Consider the following 20,491-nt stretch of genomic DNA (forward strand, 5'->3'; position numbering starts at 1 on the left):
TAATATATTGATAAGCAAACTTGTTGCGAAGATTTTCCATTTCCTGCAAATAAAAATAATTCTTTAAATAATTCTTAAAAACATAATTATTTAAAATGTTCATGTATTATTGGTACTTACATATAAACATGCAACGTATTGAATGTTAACAATTCATACTCTAATATAATCAAACACAAGCGCAGCTAATCCGAAGAAAGTATCCTAGTAGATTACACCCCATGTTCTTTCTTGTCATTCAATTTGATCATATATTGTATGGGGGAATGGTAGATATGAATATAAAAATAAATCTTACAGTGAAAAGATAAATACAAATAAGCAGTAATTTTAAAGATGATTCCGGGAAGCTGCAAAACAAACAACTATAATTAAAAAGACAAATGCTCCAGATGGTTCCATTGCTGAAAGAAAAGGAATAGGATAAGGAAGGATATAAACATTTAAATAAATCATCTAGTGAATAGATAAATGTAGGCATTAAAATTGAAGAAGATTCCCGGAAGCTGGAAGAAAGATAAATATATTTTAAAGAAAAATTCTTCAGACGGTTCCATTGCTATTTCAGTAACTGTCGTTAGTTCATGAAATTTAATCACATATGGCATGGAGGAATGGTAGAAAAAAGGACAAGGAATAGGAATGATATAAACATTAAAATAAATCAAATGAAGAATAGATAAATACATATAAGCAGTTCATTTATAAATGATCCAGGAAGCTGAAAAAAAATTAAACACAATTTTAAATGATATTGTTACCGCTGAACTGATGATTGAAAATAATTGAAATTACTTCCTACCCACGTCCTGCATCATGCACACCTAAAAAACGTCAAACAAAAGAAAGACAAAAATCGCTTCTGCACCACTACCCAGTCAAATCAATCCGAATTCTGAAACGGAATCTAATTAGAATCGTATACAAATTCCGTTTCAAACGCAACAACCGGTTCGAACACGGAACCGGTTGTTGCGTTTGAAACGGAATTTGTATACGATTCTAATTAGATTCCGTTTCAGAATTCGGATTGATTTGACTGGGTAATTGCCTCCACTGCTGGCACTGAACCCGCAACCTTTGGAGTGTTAACATTCACACAAAGAAACATTAACATTAATTGAGTAAACATTGGCACAAAATCCGCTTTGTAAATGCCACCTCGATACTCTTCAAGAGGTTTCCTTGGGAAAGATATACTTTTTACCAAAATGTACACCAAATTTCCATACAAACATACAAAAAAGAATAAATCAAATCATAACAACAATGAAACATATCAAATTCTAAGTATTCCAAATGATTGCACATCTGCCAACAATATTTATAAGGGGTGTCACATAAATTACACCAACAATAACGATTATTCTTGCAAAACAACCTTCAATCACTATTTCAAACGCACTTTCAACTGTTTGTTTACATAAGTTAACAATCTAAACAACACAACACTTCTCCCAACACAAACTTAACAACGAAAATCAGCAGCCGCCGATTAAATAACAACACCCACCGAAGCTCGTTGAAAACTGACTGAAATGTCAAATTCGAAATAAATTCCTTCAGATGCAAACCGCCACGGCAATCAGCCTTTGGCTCGCCGCGGCGATTGAGGGGCGAACGATATTGAAACATTTCAGCGATCAGTTTGAACCGCCCAGGCGATGCGCCCATGGCACGCCAAGGCGGATGGAGGGCGGACGAAATTGAAAAATTTCAAATGTCAAATTTCAACCGCCCAGGCGGCCCGCCCTCGGTCCGCCAGGGCGGTTCTAGGGCGGACCACACGATCAGTAACGGCCGCCGATGCATAACGTCCGCACTGAGTTAATGTGGGTCACATCTCCCATCAAGTTTACAAACCGAGAACTGTCAAATTCCGGCAACAACTTTTAAAAGTGTCCGAGTCGTTTTCGCGCAGACAGGCAGGCAGAAGTGCGTCTTCGGCAGGTGAAAAAAGCCGCCAATTTCAACTTGAAAATTCGCGAAAACTGCACAAAAACGGTATCAAATTGTTTTCCTGATAGTCGATTCATTGAAATTTAGCAAAAATGTCGGAAGGTACGTGTATTTCGTGCGATAAACTAGCCGTCATTAGAAACCCCCTAAAACGAGTAAGGTTATGTTTACTAACTTCGGATTTTCCCTCCGCCGCAGCCACTCCGGACGATATGTGGACGCCGTTCAAGCATCTGTTCAACAGCATCGAGAGCTTCCTGGTGACACCGGCCGCCGGCCAACAGCAGGAGCAGAATGTGGCCAGCTTGGACGCGCTGCTGCGGAAGCACAAGCAGAACTTTAGCACTTTGTTGCGGAATCCGCCCAAGAATGGCAAGAGTCGGGAGGCAATTCGGCAGGGGATAACCGAGGGAATTACGTTGCCGGAGTTTGGACATACGATTCTGTCGAAGGACTTGGTGGATGAGAGCGTGATTTTGTCGGATATGTATGATTTGAATGAGTTGATCGTGCTGGAGTTGTTGTGTACGGCGCAGCAGCAGATGCCGAACCATCCGGGGTTGCCGCGGGGGTTGGTGGCGGTGTTGCTGTACTATGATGGGCGGAAGTCGCTGGTGGCGTCGTTGAAGGAGCTGTTTCAGGCGCGGGCGGGGGTGAGTTGGTGTACGGACGCGCCGCAGGAGATTACGCAGCTGATTACGGCTTATACGGACGGGTTGGTGGCGGATGGGTTGCTGGACAAGATTGTGGATTTGCTGGGGGAGCTGGACGTGACGAAGGAGTTGGACGTGCTGACGACGAATCGGGCGTTGGGACCGCCGAAGCATCACCGGCAGGTGTTGGATTTGTTTGAGGAGATTCGGGTTTTGTTGGCGACCTGTTTGTTTAATTGGGCGGCTCAGTGTGGACTGCCGAAGGGCACGACGGTGAAGTTGATTCGTCATTTGGCCAAGTACAAGTCGACGGTGAGTTCGGGGGGGATTGACAATGTTACGTTGGCGCTGCAGATGGCGTTGATGTACGCGCTGGATATGAGCGTGATTCAGCGGCGGGAGGATGGAGAGGACGTGGTGAAGCGGTTGCCGATGGTGAGGGATGGGGAGTTTATTGAGACGGTCATGGAGACGCTGTCGGCGAGCTGGGAGTGCGAAGGACTGCGGTCGGTTTCGTTGTTTACGTTCGGGTTGGCGATTGCGACGCTGAGATTGGCTCCGCAGAATATGTACTCGAACACGGCCCGGATCATCGACCAGGATGAACTGCTGGTGGACGCGGCTATTCAGGGACGGGTGTTTGACTTTATCCATTACACGCTGCTGGAGAATGAAGTGTTGTTCCGGACGGAGTTTTACTACCGACGTATGCACGTCCTCTTCACGGATTTCATCGAGTTGATGCACTCCAAGGTGACGGAACTCCGTGCGAGGGCGGATGAGACGGCGAGAACCGTGCAAGCCTTCCAGCAGGAGGGCCTGGATCCTCCTGCGAACCTCTGTCGGAACTTTGAAGCGTTGCTTCTGTCCGTGGGGAAACTGTACGCCAACGATCCGATGCACCTCTCGTTGTCCCTCGAGTACTGGGGACCGATGGAAGTGGCCGCCAACTACCAGCGCGCATCGTCCCGCTCCGTGTGCCTGTTCAAGTTCATCCGGCTGGCCGGAGAGTTGCTGCCGCCGATTCTGTTCATTCCGTATCTGAAGATGCTCGCCGGCCTGTCCAGTTCGCCGCAATCCGCTCGGAATGCGTTCAATCTGCTGAAGCAGGGAAGCGGAGGTGGCATTGGAGGCGCGGCTGCGACCATCTCGTGGGACCACTTCTTCAACTCGCTGTTCCGGTACTACCAGAATCTACGCCAGGAGCAGAACCCCGGTTCCGAGACGGTTTACCGCAGTCGCGCCTTGAGCAGGAACATCAACCCGCAGGAGATTGCCGGATTGCAAGCGGTCCTGCTGGTGATCCGTGCCGTGGCCACCTACGACGAAGTGGCACGTGTTGCGCTCTGCGAACACCCGAACTGGGCGCCACTCCACGTCCTGCTCGGCCTCATCAGCTGCTCCGTCCCGATCGCCCTGAAAGCCGAACTCGTCCAAACGCTGGCCGCTCTCGGCAAATCCAAAGAAACCGCCCTCCAACTGTGGAACAACCTGGAGGCGTCCCAGGTCATCGCGACCATCCCCACCACAAGCACCTTCGTCAACCGCGGCATCGAGTCCGAGCTGGAGGAGATCGAAAGCCGCAACGAAACCTACCCACTGACCCTCGGCATACTGGACCTCCTCTACACCCTTTGCGAGACTGCCATCCCCAAGGGCATCGGCGCCGGTCCCCGCAAACCCGGCCTCGACCCGTACGTCACCTTCATCATCGACGCCGTCTTCTTGCGCTTCTACAACCGCAACTACAAAAACCCCGCCGAGAAGTGGCAAATCGCAGAAAAGTGTCTCCAGCTACTCCACGCCTTCGTCCGGAACTACACCCCCTCCCCGCCAGACTTCCCCTCGCCAACCGCCGTCCGCGAGGAAAACTCCCCGCCCGGCTTCCACATCCTGCTCCAGGTCAACACCAAGTCCGACTTCCTCCGTCTCCTCCTGCACATCATCGACGAATCCTGCACCCTGTTCGACAGCTACACGCCCTTCCCCGGCCGGAAGCACCTGGAAGCGACCTCCCTCTACGCCCTCCAAATCCTCGAACGCGCCCTCGAAACCCAGGAAGACTTCTTCAACGCGCACTTCACCTCCAACTGCTCGATCCTGCTGGCCGGCGCCAACAAGCTGCTGCTCGGGTTGAACCCCCGCTCCGGCAAGGCCGACCACATGCTCAACGTAACGCGCTTCGTCACGTACAGCTCGTGGCTGCCGGAGAACGCACTCGTCGCGATCCGGATCCTCGCGGCGATCATGCGCCAGCCGAACGTGAACCAGCAGATCTTGGGACTATTTACGCAGAACGAGCGCATCACGAACGAGATCCGGCAGGGGTTCGTGGAGTGCTTGGAGAGCGAGCGGGTCAGCGAGTTCCAGCAGCAGGACGACGAGCTGGACGAGTTTTCGGGGGCTGGCGGCGGATCGAGCGTGGAGTTGTTGATCAAGGAGGCGATCGTGGCGTTGCTGGCGGATTGCTTGCCGCAGCAGGCGACGCCGAACTTGGCGCACTACCTGCTTGGGTTCGAGCTGAACAAAGAACTTCGATTGACGAACTTGCAGCAACCGGGCGTCCTCAACTTCCCCAGCAACTGCGCCAAATCGCTGATCACGCTGCTGGACGGCGCGCTCGAGCAGTCCAAATCCGGCAAGTCGCTCGCCCCCGCCCATGAACGCCTCGTAGAGAACGCGTACGCGTTGCTTTACACCCTGTGCTACAACAGTCGCACTTCGGAGGTCATTCTGCGCTTCCTGCGCAGCTGCAATGACTTTCTGTGTCGTCACATCCAGGGTCTGCCGTTCGCGAACGTCGCAAGCCCGCACGTGTTGAACCAGATGACGGGCCTGCTGAAGTGCGTCGCGATCGAGCTGAAGCTAACGTCCGATAAGAGTCAGGTGAGCAATTCTCTACGAAATTGGTCGATTTCGTGCAATTTTTTTTTTATTTGGCTCAAACTTTTCAGGGGCCTTTCCTTGGGCAAAAGTAGCAGTTTTGTATCTTAAGTTCACCCATACAAGTAAAAGTAATTTTTTTTCCATGACGCATGAAGAGCATCGGGGCCGCATTTACAAAACGGATTCTTAATGTTAACATTCCATAAGGCGTCGTGGAAAGGTCCAGCTTGTACACTCGTGGTGATTATTGCATTCGATCGTCATTTCTCGATAGTTAGATTACATTATCCTCGAGAAATTACGATCGTAATTTTACTGTTAAGAAATCTCGATCGTGGATTGAGAAATGGAGCATAACATTTCAAAAGGGCACATAACTTTTGTAAACAATTGTGTATCCCTTTCACTCAAATCGTGCTTGCCATTTCATTAGGGCACATAACTTTTTTAGACAAGAGTGTGTCCCTTTAAACTATTGTTTACAAAAGTTATGTGCCCTTTTGAAATGATAGGCTCCAAATGACAGATTACAAAAGGTGTGAAAGGGACACACTCTAGGTTAAAAAAGTTATGTGCCCTAATGAAATGGCAAGCACGAAATAACGGTCGTAATTTGCAATACCATTTTTTTTGAATATTTTTTTTATTTAAAAAAATAAAAAAAAAACCAAATTTAAAATATTTTAAAACTTATTTTTTTTTAATTCTAAAATTTAAAAAAATAAAAGATTCAAAAAATTAAAAAAGCAATATTTTTTTTTATTTGAAAAAAATAAGAAATTTGAAAAAAAGCTATAATTTTTCCTAATTTAAAATTTTTAAAGAAAATCCAAATAAAAAAGTCAAGAACAAACGAACAAAAATATTTGATTTAAAAAAAACAGAAACAAAATATTCAACTTAAAAATAAATATGGAAATTGAATGGTTACCATGGTTTAAATGGACATAGGACAAATAAGTCCACTCTCCACCTGTTTTATGGATATGTTACAGCTATCGTCATTGATTCTTTTTTTTTTTTTAATTTAAAAAAGTTTTTGGAATGATAAAAAAATCAATATTTATTTTTTTAAAGTTTGTATTTTTTTAATTTTCAAAATTTTATAAATTTCTAGAATTTTCAAATTTTTTAAAACTAAAGAAGAATCTCGAAATTTTTTAAATTTTTAATATTAAAAAAAATGAAATAAGTGAAATTTGTGAAATTTTCAAATGTTTTTTTTTAATTTTAATTTTTTTAATTAAAAAAAATGAAATTTTTCTAATCTTCGAAATTCTATTTTTTTTTATTTTTAAAATTTCTAAAGATTTTAAAGTTTTTGAAATTTGATTTTTTTAAATTTTTGAATTTTTCTAAAAAAAATTTGAAATCTTAAATTTTTTTAATTTAAAAAAAATTAAAATTTGCTGGGTGGCCACTCAAGTCGGGAAATCGGGAAAAAGTCGGGAATTCGCCAAAATCCGCTAAAAATCGGGAAAAAGTCGGGAAAATTATGATTTTTTGTCAAAAGTGGGGAAAAGTCGGGAATTCTGAGCATACTTTTTTGAAAATTATTTTTTAACTCTTGAATAATTTTGTAATATTTTGTACAATTTTCAAATTGAATTCACTCATTTTTTACTCTAGTAACTTACTTTAAATTTAAGTTTTTTTTCACTATGCCGGGAACCGTGGTGTAGGGGTAAGCGTGATTGCCTCTCACCCAGTCGGCCTGGGTTCGATCCCAGAAGGTCCCGGTGGCAAATTTTGAGACGAGATTTGTCTGATCACACCTTCCGTCGGAAGGGAAGTAAATGTTGGCCCCGGTCTAACCTAGAGGCTAGGTCGATAGCTCAGTCCAGGTGTAGGAGTCGTCTCGCTGGGTCCTGCCTCGGTGGAGTCGCTGGTAGGCAGTTGGACTCACAATCCAAAGGTCGTCAGGTCGAATCCCGGGGTGGATGGAAGCTTAGGTGTAAAAAGAGGTTTGCAATTGCCTCAACAATCAAGCCTTCGGACTAGAGGGTGACGAGCGGGAATTCCCGGGAAATCGGCCATTTTTGGACCTCTCGATTCCCGGGAAATTTGGTCGAGACTCCCGGGAAATTTTTTACTTACAAATATCGACCCAAAATTAAAAATTTAATCAGAAAAAACATTTGAAAAATTCAAAATTGTTAGAATATTGGATGTTCAATGTTCGATTCTCAAATTTGAATAAACCAATGCTTCTCTAATTTACTTTTTCTAAAAGTGTAAATTTAAACTTTTAAAAAATTCCAAAAACTATAATAATTATAGTTTTTGGACTCTCAATTATTGAGAGTAACCAAAAAATGTGGACCCCAAAATTTACCTTGAAACATTCTTAGCAGTAACACACCAGGAATGAAATATATATGAATATGAAGGAAACCCTTTTCAAGATAAGTTTGATTTCCATATCCTCTATCAAGTATAGAAAAACTCATAAACTTGTTTTTTTAATTCTTGGTAAGCCAATTTCGCTGTATCGAGGTAGTTCCCTTTTTTGATGTCAATAAGTAATTTTGTGTTTTGCATATTAAATTATATTTATGTTGGGAATAAAAATCAGGCATTATTTGTAAAGTTAGTGTCCACTAATTGTGAACATTTACAGTTGATCTTAAGAAGGAAAAAATCAACTTAAAGTTTTTACTTTGTGTCGTTATTTATCATATTGGAAAAATGCCATATTGCAAAAATGGAAAATTATATATTAGTTATATTTTTAATTTCATAAAATCTAATAATAAGTCCAACCACAACTTTTGAAAAATCACTCGAATGAAGCGAATGTGCGAATGAAGATTCGTAAACATTTCACCCAAACGAAAAATATATCTCAAAATCTGCAACAGTGAATTTGCTGCAGAAAATGTTATATTTTATTACATTTTTTGCAGCAAGCCCATAGATCATTTTTGCCCGCGTGTAAACACGTCAGCGATCTGCAGTTCTCACCAACACATAGAATGCTGGCGCGTCCCCGAGCAACAATCTAGAGAGAACATTATGTTCGCGCTCTGTCTCTCACTATTCATCAAGCGTCCATGGCGCGGTGGTAGCGTGTCGGATCAGCAACCTAGAAGTTGATGGTTCAATCCTCGTTCTGTTAAGGTTTTTTTTCTGCAATACAATCAATCTGCCGTCGGTAATGTCGATAATTGTTGGTAACGGGCAAAAATGTCATACCCCTATATCGCAAAAAATGCATGAGGACAGTTTTCATGCAGATTCTGATATACTTTCATGCTGCCATGCATCAAAATCATGCGACCGCCGGTTGGGTGTTTAAACTGCAATTTCGAGTCCCAAAAAGGCTCAAGAAACGATTTTGTATTTGTGGAATGAGGTAAAAAATTTAAATGAAGAAAATTTTCCTTAAAACAATGAGGTTACTCAAATTTACATTTAATTGGATTAGTATGAATTAATTGTATCTGAATTCATTAAAAAGAAACGTTTTTTTACTTTTCTTTTTAAGTTATTGACACTATTGGCTAGTTGAAAAAAATCCCGGGTCCCGGGAATTCCCGGGAAATGGCAGAACTCAACTCTCGATTCCCGGGAAATTGAAAATCTCGAGAGTCGTCACCCTCTACTTCGGACACCTTGTTTCGAGTAGGAATCCCGTAATCGGGAACGCCAAGGCAATGCTGTAGAGCGAATAATTTGATTTTTTGATTTTTATTTTTAAAAAATTGAATTTTAAATTTTTTTAAAATTTTTGAAATTATTGAAATTTGTGAAATTTTCAAATGTTTTGTAATTTTTAAAATTTCTAAAAATTTTGGAATTTTTCAAATTTGACTTTTTTAAACTTTTGAATTTTTCTAAAAAATCTAAATTTTGAAATTATTAAAATTTTTGAATTAAAAAAAAATATGTAAAATTTGCAAATTTTTTAAAATATTAAAAAAAATTTTTAGAAGTTTTTGAAATTTGTAATTCTTTAAAAATTTTAAAGTTTTTAAAATGTTTGAATCTTTTAAAATTTTGAAAGCTTTTGAAATTTTTATTTTTTTAAATTGTTGAAAATTCTGAAATAAAAAAAAATAAACTACTAAACTTTTTGAATTTTTTAATATTTTTGGCACGAACACTCAAAGCGTGTTCTAGCGTGCTGCTCGTACTGACTCAGAGCAAGGGTAGGTGTAAGGGCAGTGCGTGTTCGTCGGGAACCTAGTGCATAAGATCGGTCAAGGCCCGTTCTTACACTGAAAATTGCGAATTGCGAATTTTTGAAATTTCTGAAATGTAAAAAAAACAAAAATTACTGAAAATTATTAATTTTTAAATGTTTTGAAAACAAGCTTTGAGCCCATATCGAAATTTTCTCGATCGTCGGTCGTAATTTTTCGAAGGTATAGATCGAGAAATTACGATCGAATGATCTCAATTGAAGAATTCGACGACTATTTTTTTCGCCATACAGTCTGAGCAGTTTTAAGGGACAAAATGCGTTTATAATGAAAAATCAGACATTTTCAGAAAAGTGGTATTGCAAAGTGTGGCAATTTCGCTAGCGATCATAATGCGTGGTGATTTGTAATTGTTGAAATTTCAACATTAAAAATTAAAAAAATTTCAACAATTTCAAAAATTTAAAAAAAAATTCAACAATTTCAACAATTCTGAAGTTTTTTTTTTTTTTTTTAAGGGACCAATTAATCAAATGTCTAGTTTTTTCTTTTAGAGTGTTTTTGAAACCGCCTTGAGTCAGGGGTGCACTCTAAATTGAAATTTTGGTATAATGGACTTTTTAAAAAAAAAAAACTCCAGAATTACAAAAAAAAATTAAAAATTTCAAAAAATTTCAAAAATTTCAAAAGTTTTGAAAATTTTTTTTTTTTAAATTCGGAGATTTTGAAAATTTCAAAAAATATAATGTAAAAGTGTTTAAACATTACTTTTCTTCTTGTTTGACCAAAATATTGACCTTAAAAATGCTCTTTGTGGATTTTTTGGAAAAAAAATCGAATGACTGATCATTTTTTTAAAGAAAAATATTGTAATTATGCTGTAATATAACTCTAATAGATTGTTCTATCAACAATAAACACATATGAAGCGTTTTCAATCAATTAAATCTTATTTAAATCAACTTTTCAAAAGAGCTTTTTGGTATATTTGAGGAAAAAATCATGAAAAATTAATTCAGCCTTTATGATTAATACAACATTTGATTCATTTATGCGATTGCCACATTTTACAATAACTTTCATCAATGTTAAAAAATATTTGAATAAAAAAAAAATCAAAAACCGAACAACCGTCGAATCAAGGAGCCATTACACTACCGCAAACAAACGAGCAAACTCGCACCTTTTGACAGTTTGCCACTTTGTTTGTTTGCCTGGATTTGTTTGTACAAACGTCAGCCTGTATACATTTTGTCTTGTTTGCGAGTTTGCCGTTTTTTTGTTTGCGGTAGTGTAATGCAGGGTTGTTACGGACGGCGCGGATCGCGCGGATGGCGCGGATGGCGCGTATCGCGCGGATCTGGCGCGGATTTGCTGGCTAATTTTGCTCTGGCGCGGATTTCGCGCGGATAGCAATTTTGATAAACAAAATCATTGAGAACGATAGAATTTCTTTCAAATTACAAAGAAAAATATTATTACGAATAAAATAAATTCAATCTTTTCGTTGAGTGCGAAAACATCAATTTCTAAGAAGTTGTTAATGAAGAAAATTTTCTTCTAAAAATTATTGATTGTTATTTTTTCTTAATACGAAACTTTGAAATAATCTTCAAGGAGCGATTTTTTTTATTGTATTGAGATTTGTTATATAAATTTAACATAACATTACAACTCATTATTTTTAAAACATCTGCTTAACAATTTAAAAAAATACCAACCAAAAATTACAGAATTTTAAAAATTTTTGGCTATGAAACTTTGTAGATTTTCCAATTTTTTTAAATTATAAAAATTTAAATTTTTAATTTTTTGATTTATTGAAAAAATAAAAAATTGTTGCCACTCTGATTCAGGTAGAATTGATTCTTCTCCCAATTATCACAACATGACGAAATCCACTTAGAAATCTGCTAAAATCTCCGTCTAAAAGCGAAATGTAATGCTAAAATTAAAAAAAAAAATAAGAAATCTGGAATTCAACAATTTGAAATTTCAGAATTTACATATTCAAATAATAAAAAAAATAGAATTCATTATTTGAAATTGTCAAAACATTACAGACTCAAAAAAAAAACGTAAAAAAACGAATTATTAAATTGAAAAATTACGAAAATATTACCATTGATTTTTTGTTAATTTTAGTTTTTTAAGAAAGTTCTTAAGTTATCAAATTATTAAATTTTTAAATTATTTGATTATTAAATTATTAAATTATTAAATTATTAAATTATTAAATTATTAAATTTTTTAATTTTTAAATTTTTTAATTATTAAATTATTAAATTATTAAATTATTAAATTGTTAAATTATAAAAATTATTAAATTATTAAATTATTAAATTATTGAATTATTAAATTATTAAATTATTAAATTATTAAATTATGAAATTATTAAATTATTAAATTATTAAATTATTAAATTATTAAATTATTAAATTATTAAATTATTAAATTATTAAATTATTAAATTATTAAATTATTAAATTATTAAATTATTAAATTATTAAATTATTAAATTATTAAATTATTAAATTATTAAATTATTAAATTATTAAATTATTAAATTATTAAATTATTAAATTATTAAATTATTAAATTATTAAATTATTAAATTATTAAATTATTAAATTATTAAATTATTAAATTATTAAATTATTAAATTATTAAATTATTAAATTATTAAATTATTAAATTATTAAATTATTTAATTATTTAATTATTTAATTATTAAATTATTTAATTATTAAATTATTAAATTATTAAATTATTAAATTATTAAATTATTAAATTATTAAATTATTAAATTATTAAATTATTGAATTATTAAATTATTTAATTATTTAATTATTAAATCATTAAATTTTTAAATTATTATATTATTTTTTTGCCATTTTCTTAGTTCGGATCATTTTTGGAGTCATATTTTAGATTAGAAAAATTTAGAGAAGAAAATAATAGAAATTTCGTGTTTCGATTTTCCAGAGTAAAGTTTTGGCGAGAATTATCAAGTACTTAATCCCTAGATTTTATAATTTGGTGATTTATTTTATGGTTTTAGTTTTTTTTCAAATCTTCGAATTTAATTTTTTTTCTGAACTCGTTTTTAAAGCAACGATATTTAAAGTGTTGCAAAAAATGCTAATATTGTTTCAGAAATGACAAAAAAGGTTCCATTTGGTACAGGTGGGATATGAATCCACAACTGATCAACGGTTTTGATCCAAATGCCTTCTGTATTATTCTTTTTTCGTTTAAAATTGCATTCATTATGTTACTCTCTTCTATGTTTGTCGCGGTTTTTTTATATGGCGCGGATTTCGCGCGGATTGGGTTTTGGGGTCGGCGCGGATCTGGCGCGGATTTTTTCTCGTCTTTTCCGTAACAACCCTGGTAATGGCTCCTTCACTCAATCAAACAAAAATAATAATATTTATTTCCATTTTTGTTGTTTAGGTGTCACAGTTCGGGAACCTATGCAAGATCCTGCTGGGGGTGGTGCAGCGCGATCGAGACAATCAGCAGCAGAATCAGATCGACGAGATGTCCCAGCACCACCAGTACAGTACGACCTTCAACGGGAGCATGCTGTCGGCTTCAATGGTGGGGGGAGACGCGCCCAAGTCGGCGTCGTCGGCAGCGGAGTCGGCGAAGCTACTGCTCTGTCAGCTGCTGGACTGTTTAAACTTTGAGATCAAGTCGCTGGAGAAGCCCAAGTGGGACTACTTTGACAATGCGGTGCTGGCGGGGCTGTTCCAGAGCTGTGAGTTGGCGGTGGCGGGGGGTTTGAAGTTGGTGGATATTAAGCGGATGCACGACGTGCTGAAGGACGAGTTGAACTCGGTGCAGACGACGATCGCGGCGGGTCAGAGGGCGCACATACTGGCGGAGATTGAGAGTATCTTGGTGTACGCGCTGCAGGTCAACAGTCAGCGGAATTTGTGCGCGTCGACGGTGCGGTTCTTGGAGGCGTGGGGCCAGGTGACGGAGGTGTTGTTCAGTGTGACGCCGGCGATGTTTGTGTCGTTGGATGTGAAGAAGGGGTTGTTGGTGGAGATTGTGCAGGCGGTGCTGGGGAAGGTCGTGCCGAACCAGACGATGCCGGAGTTGGCGAATTTGGCGTCGTCGTCGGTGCTGCTGTTGATGGTGAATTTGAGGCATTGCTACTCGCTGAAGAATAGTGGGCAGGAGGGGGTGCAGGGTGCATCTCTCGTGGCTGGGAGCTTCAGCGGACAGGTTGGGGGTATGTTTTCGCCGAAGACGAACACGCTGAGCTTGAGGTACATTTTGCAGAACATATTGGAGTGGATATTGATCAGTGGGGTGGGGTCGCAGAAGTTGCGGATCAATTTGTACGCGGCGCTGCTGAATTACATGCACATCGTGAAGGGGAATCGCGACCAGAGTGAGAAGGAGCAAGCGGACGGGGGTGGAGTCTCACCGAGGGATGAGTTCTACGTGTCGCGGTTGGACAAGAGTTTGGGCAAGGCGCTTGACGGGACGACGCACGGAACTTCGGACGAGTCGCACGCCCAGATCGAGATGGTCATCGAAATCTTCCAGTCGTTTGGGGACAAACTGATTGACATTCTGTGCCACGACTGCACCGGAGGACACGACATCTGCAAGATGCTGGCGCTGTCCTGTATCGACATGCTGCTGGATATGGACTCGCTGGCCAGCGTGATTCAGTTCATTTCGAAGCGCGGCTATTTGGCGCACCTCATCGACAGCCTGCTCAAGAGTGACGGGAGGTTGTGCCGGATTTTGGACAAACAGCCGGAGAACATGAAGGCGCTGTACGTGTACGAGTCGAAACTGGCCATGTTGAGTCGAATCGGAGGATCGCACATCGGCGCTGAACTACTCCTCGAAGAGAAGGCTCTCAGCGTGCTGGCCGGCATGAAGGTCTTCGACCTCCATCCAGACTTCCAAGTGGTCACCTACTCATCCCACAGTCAACCCTCGTCGTCCTTCATCCCGCCGATCGACGCTCGTTACCGCCAGATCCTCTTCCCGGCCCTCAACCTCTGCGACGTCATCCTGTCAACCCTCGGCCAGGAGAACCACTCCGCCGTCACCCAAATCATCCACTTCCTCCTGTCCCACGGAGACACCATCGAGATCGTCCTCCGCGCCGGCACCCCCTTCCTCGACCTCGGCCTCCTTCAAGAACTCGCCGGCATCACCAGTCTGATCGCCCGCGCCGCCAACCAGGAAATCTACAACCTCATCACCCCGAACGCCAACCAGGATCTCCGCGCCCACCTCCATCGACTCCAGAAGCTCATGCTGACGCTCCTCCCCCGATTCACCCTCTCCGAGCAGACCCTCAAAGAGCTCAACCAAACCATCCTAACCCACTCAACGGAACGCGAACGGTCCGCCCACCTGCGCTACATCCTGCAGATCGCCGCCAACCTGGCGTTGTACGCGCGCAACAGCATCTCGAACCACGCCGTCGATCACCGCACCATCAGCGTGCTCTTTTCGCCGCAGATCGGCGAGAGCCATCAGGGTCAGGGCGAGACCGCCAGCCACAGCTTGAACATTGTCGTCGTCCAGCTGAAGCATTCCGTCGAGTATTACAACCGCGAGCGGTTGTCGCTGGAGAGTATGCTGAGACAGCGGAACTCGCTGCCCAGCTTGAGCTTGGACACGAATGGTGAGTTCGATCTGCTACGTGGTGATTATTGCATTGGATCGTTATTTCTCGACTCACGATCGAGATTTCGCGATAGTAAGATTACGAATTACCATCGACAAATCTCGATCGTGAGTCGAGAAATTACGATCATAATTTTACTGTTGAGAAATCTCGATCATGGATCGAGAAATCAAGATCGTAATTTGTAATACCATTTTTTTTTTGATTTTTTTTTTATTTAAACGGAATACTTAAAAAAATTGTTTTAAACAATTTAAAATATTTAAAAAAAACTTCGAAATTTTCTCAGTTATAATATTTCTGAAATTTTAATTTTTTTTAATCTCTTAAAATTTTTGATTTTTTTTTATTTTTAATATTTAAAAAAAATAGATTTTTCTAGAATTTTTATGTTTTTGTTGAAATTTTTAAAATTTTTACAAATTTTAAAACTTTTAAAAATTTTAGAAATTTTTAAAATCTTGAAATTTTTGATTTTTTTTTAAATTTTTGAATTTTTGGAAATTTTTAAAATCTTGGAAATTTTTAAAATTTAAGAAATTTTTAAAATTTTTAAATTTTTTGAAATTTTTGATTTTTTTGGAACTTTTGAAATTTTTGAAATTTTCAAAATTTTAGAAATGTTAATTTTTTTTTAAATTTTTAGAAATTGTTAAAATTTTAAAAATCTAAGAAATTTAAAAAAAATTAGGAAACTTAGAAAATTTTAGATTTTTTTGCAATTTGGCCGTTGCTAATATTTTTCAAAGTTTATGTCGCCCCCCGCTCAAAATCTTTTTTGAAAAATCATCGGACAAAAAAAATATTTTTTCAATAAACTTAAAAATTTTGCAGGCCAAGTGCGAATGATGCTGATGATAGGTACCTCTTCAGTTGACACTCAGGCGAGGAACATCCTGGAAGGAGCGTCACTGACTACGTCCGTAGTCCTGTTAGATCATACTTGATCAAGACAGTATAGCTCTGGTTCCTTGCAAGTGTCCTATTTTCTTACCTCTACGTTGGCTTGGTTTTCATGATGACCTAGCTGGTGGCCTGTGGAAACGGATCGTAAACCTTTGACCACCGCGGGTCAAAGTCGAGACGGCTAAAAGAAAGGGGCGCGATAATGTGGGAAAGGGAAGTAATTTGTGATTGTAGACGGTATTGTTTTGATTCGCAGTATGTTGAGTCAACTGCTGTGGATGTACCTGAAACATCGCACAACGGGGTTTCTCTTCTTTCCATTTCATGTACCACCTATCTTCTGTTTATTTTATTTCACTGATTTTCTAACGCGGCTTCTGTTTACTCCTCCTGATTTCGATTTTACTCATTTGATTCTTTTATTTCTCAACGCTTTTTCACTCTATTTTACCAATTGATGCTGCTGTAACATACTTTCTGCATGTGCCTTTTCTTTATTTATTTATTTGAATAATTTTTCATCTGCCCTATACATTGCCCTAATACAATCTAAGCTTGTTTGTTACCTCTATTGATTAACTATTGTTAATTTCTTACTTCATACATAAATATCTTTCTTTTATTATTGATTCTTCAAATAGTATATTTCTTTCACTGTCCATTGTTTTCAATCTTTACCCTTTTCTTTAAAAACAAGTGAGGTTTGAGCCCTTGCTCAATTTTTGGAATGATCAAATAATTAACACAAATATTACTATTGTACTTTTGGTAAACTTTTATAACATGCTTAGGACCAAAAATTGTAACAAAACACCGCGACAGAAGAAATAGCAACAGATCAACAATAGGGAAGATTTCAGGAGAAAACAATACAAATGTAAATAACAATAAGTTTTTGAATTCAAACTAAAAATAAAACAGTTGTTGCTTTAATGAACGTTGATAGGCACACTATAAATGGTTAGGCGCTTATACTTACATCAAACCCTACGTAATGTACCACCCCCGGCCGAGTTAAAATGCGTAACCGGAAAAGAAGGTGTGCATGCCTGGCACGAACACTCAAAGCGTGTTCTAGCGTGCTGCTCGTACTGACTCAGAGCAAGGGTGAGATGTAGGTGTAAGGGCAGTGCGTGTTCGTCGGGAACCTAGTGCATAAGATCGGTCAAGGCCCGTTCTTACACTGAAAATTGCGAAATTGCGAATTGGGCCGTTGCAAATATTTTTCAAAGTTTTTGTCGCCTCCCGCTCAAAATCTGTTTGAAAAATCATCGGACAAAAAAAAAATTTTTCAATAAACTTCAAAATTTTAAAAGAATTAGAAGTCAAACTAACTGCAAAAAATTAGAAATGCATTTTCCTGCGTTTAAAATCATATTCAGCATGTCTGGGATTGATCAAAAATATTTTCAATTTCTGTGGAATGAAATGTACAACAACACCGCCAAAAGGTTTTTTTTCGGCGAAATAAAAATCTCTCCAATTCATGAATATTTTGAAAACTTATGATTACAAAACAACTGGGCAGGTGTAAAAAGCACTTCAAAACACTTTTTCATTCAAATGTTGAGCCATGGCTCGTTTTTTTTTTAATTTTTATATTTTTTTGCCCCTTAAGGTTTTTAAAAATCTTAAAAAAGGCTTTTTTTCGGCGAAATAAAGTCTCTCCGATACATGAATATTTTAAAAACTGAAATTTTTTGAAATTTTAAAAATTTTTGAGATTATTTTTTCTTAATATTTTGAAATTTTTAAAATTTTGAACTTTTTGAATTTTTTGAAATTTAAAGAAAATTAGAGAGAGGGACATAAACTTCAAAAATTCTTGCAACGGCCTTTTTTCAATTTTATAAATTTTATACATTTTTTAAATTTTATATATTTTTAAATTTTATAAATTTAATAATTTTTTTCAAATTTATGAAATTTATGAAATTTATGAAATTTATGAAATTTATGAAATTTATGAAATTTATAAAATTTATGAAATTTATGAAATTTATGAAATTTATGAAATTTATGAAATTTATGAAATTTATGAAATTTATGAAATTTATGAAATTTATGAAATTTATGAATTTTATGAAATTTATGAAATTTATGAAATTTATGAAATTTATGAAATTTATGAAATTTTTGAAATTTATGAAATTTATGAAATTTATGAAATTCATGAAATTTATAAAATTCATGAAATTTATAAAATTTATGAAATTTATGAAATTTTTGAAAATAATGAAATTTATGAAATTTATGAAATTCATGAAATTTATAAAATTTATGAAATTTTTGAAAATAATGAAATTTATGACAATTATAAAATTTATGAATTTTTTAAAGTTTTTGAAATTTTTGAAATTAAAAAAAATCATTAAAAAAATGAAATTTTTGAATTTTTTTGAAAATTTTGAAATTTTTTGAAAATTTTAAATTTTTTGATACTTTAAAATTTTTTGATTTTTTTTTTAATTTTTTGAAATTTGAAATTTATGAAATTTATTTAATTTATTAAATTTATGAAATTCATGAAATTTATAAAATTTATGAAATTTATGAAATTTATGGAATTTGTGAAATTTATGAAATTTATGAAATTTATGAAATTTATGAAATTTATGAAATTTATGAAATTTATGAAATTTATGAAATTTATGAAATTTATAAAATTTATGAAATTTATGAAATTTATGAAATTTATGAAATTTATGAAATTTATGAAATTTATGAAATTTATGAAATTTATGAAATTTATGAAATTTATGAAATTTATGAAATTTATGAAATTTATGAAATTTATGAAATTTATGAAATTTATGAAATTTATGAAATTTATGAAATTTATGAAATTTATGAAATTTATGAAATTCATGAAATTTATGAAATTCATGAAATTTATGAAATTTATGAAATTCATGAAATTTATGAAATTCATGAAATTTATAAAATTTATGAAATTTTTGAAATTTTTGAAAATAATGAAATTTATGACAATTATAAAATTTATGAATTTTTTAAAGTTTTTGAAATTTTTGAAATTAAAAAAAATCATAAAAAATGAAATTTTTGATTTTTTTTGAAAATTTTAAATTTTTTGATACTTTTAAATTTTTTGATTTTTTTTTAATTTTTTGAAATGTGTTGAAATTTTAAAATTTTTGAAACTATTATTTTTTTTTTATTTTTGAAATTTTTAAAATTTTGAATTTTTGAAATTTAAAAAAATTAGGTTTTTGAAATTTTTGAAATTTTTTGAAATTTTTCAATTTTCAATTTTTTTTTTAACTTTTGCATTTACTGAAATTTATGATTTTTTTTAATCTTTTGATTTTTCGTTAAATTTTTTTTTATCAATCATCAATTTTAAAAGCTTTGAAAACAAGTTTCGAACCCATATCGAGGTTTTCTCGATCGTCGGTCGTAATTTGTCGAGGGTAGATTGAGAAATTACGATCGAAATATTAAGATCGAATGCAATAATCACCACGCTAGTTTTCACTAACCCTGATTTTGCCTTTCAGTCCAAATCCAGCACAACAACCTGACGGAGCGGCTGTCCAGCAAGCAGGAGGAACTGAAACGCTGCGTCTTCATCACGGAGCACTGCCTCTACCTGTTGTGGGCCCATCTGGACTTTTTCATGCTGCGCGCCATCCCCGTCAGCACGCTGCACTTTAACAACGTTTCGTACGGAGCGGATAGTGAGTGTTCGATTTCTACTCGTATACAGTTCAAACTTCTAACGTTTCCATCTTACAGACTACCTGTCGGCCCAGACGGAGGTCGGCTGGAAGATCACCGCCGAGGACGTGGCCACGCTGAAAAAGTCCTTGATTGCGGTGTTTAACGAGACGTTCTGCAAGCAGCTGCTGGCGACGGCGCAGGACCATGCGCGCGCCTCCGACAAGGGATTCATCGAGGCGTTGCTGCGGCGGATCAAGCGACTGATTCAGTTTGTGCCCGTGAAGTAGAGGGGGCGAGTGGCGTGACGAGTTGAGAAATAAATTGTGTCCTATTAAATAAAAATGGTAAAAACAACTATTAATTTCACTCTTCTGAATTATTCTTAATTGCTAACCACAATTGCCAGTAGCGACTCACTGTTAAGTTAAGTACATACAATAAAAAACCTATGTTTATGTTTCTTAATCTAACGTCCAATTGAATTTTTACTTTTCCTATAAAGATCACAGTTCCTACATAAATTTCAAACATTCAGTCTCGATTATCTGATGACCTTGAATTTTGGATAATCGAGTTTGTACCTCGCTTTGGAC

General features: G+C 36.8%; 1 protein-coding gene across 1 annotated transcript; it reads left to right on the forward strand.

Annotated features, from left to right (window-relative positions):
* Positions 1 to 1,895: 1,895 nt before the first annotated feature.
* LOC6035089 (nuclear pore complex protein Nup205) lies at positions 1,896 to 20,336 on the forward strand. Its single transcript, XM_038254016.1, has 5 exons — positions 1,896 to 2,061; positions 2,158 to 5,498; positions 13,100 to 15,308; positions 19,736 to 19,915; positions 19,974 to 20,336. Exons 1-5 carry the CDS (start codon positions 2,052 to 2,054, stop codon positions 20,183 to 20,185), a joined length of 5,952 nt encoding a protein of 1,983 aa, XP_038109944.1. The 5' UTR covers positions 1,896 to 2,051; the 3' UTR covers positions 20,186 to 20,336.
* Positions 20,337 to 20,491: the final 155 nt, after the last annotated feature.

Source organism: Culex quinquefasciatus, chromosome 1, assembly GCF_015732765.1.
Source record: "Culex quinquefasciatus strain JHB chromosome 1, VPISU_Cqui_1.0_pri_paternal, whole genome shotgun sequence".
Lineage (NCBI taxonomy): Eukaryota > Metazoa > Arthropoda > Insecta > Diptera > Culicidae > Culex > Culex quinquefasciatus.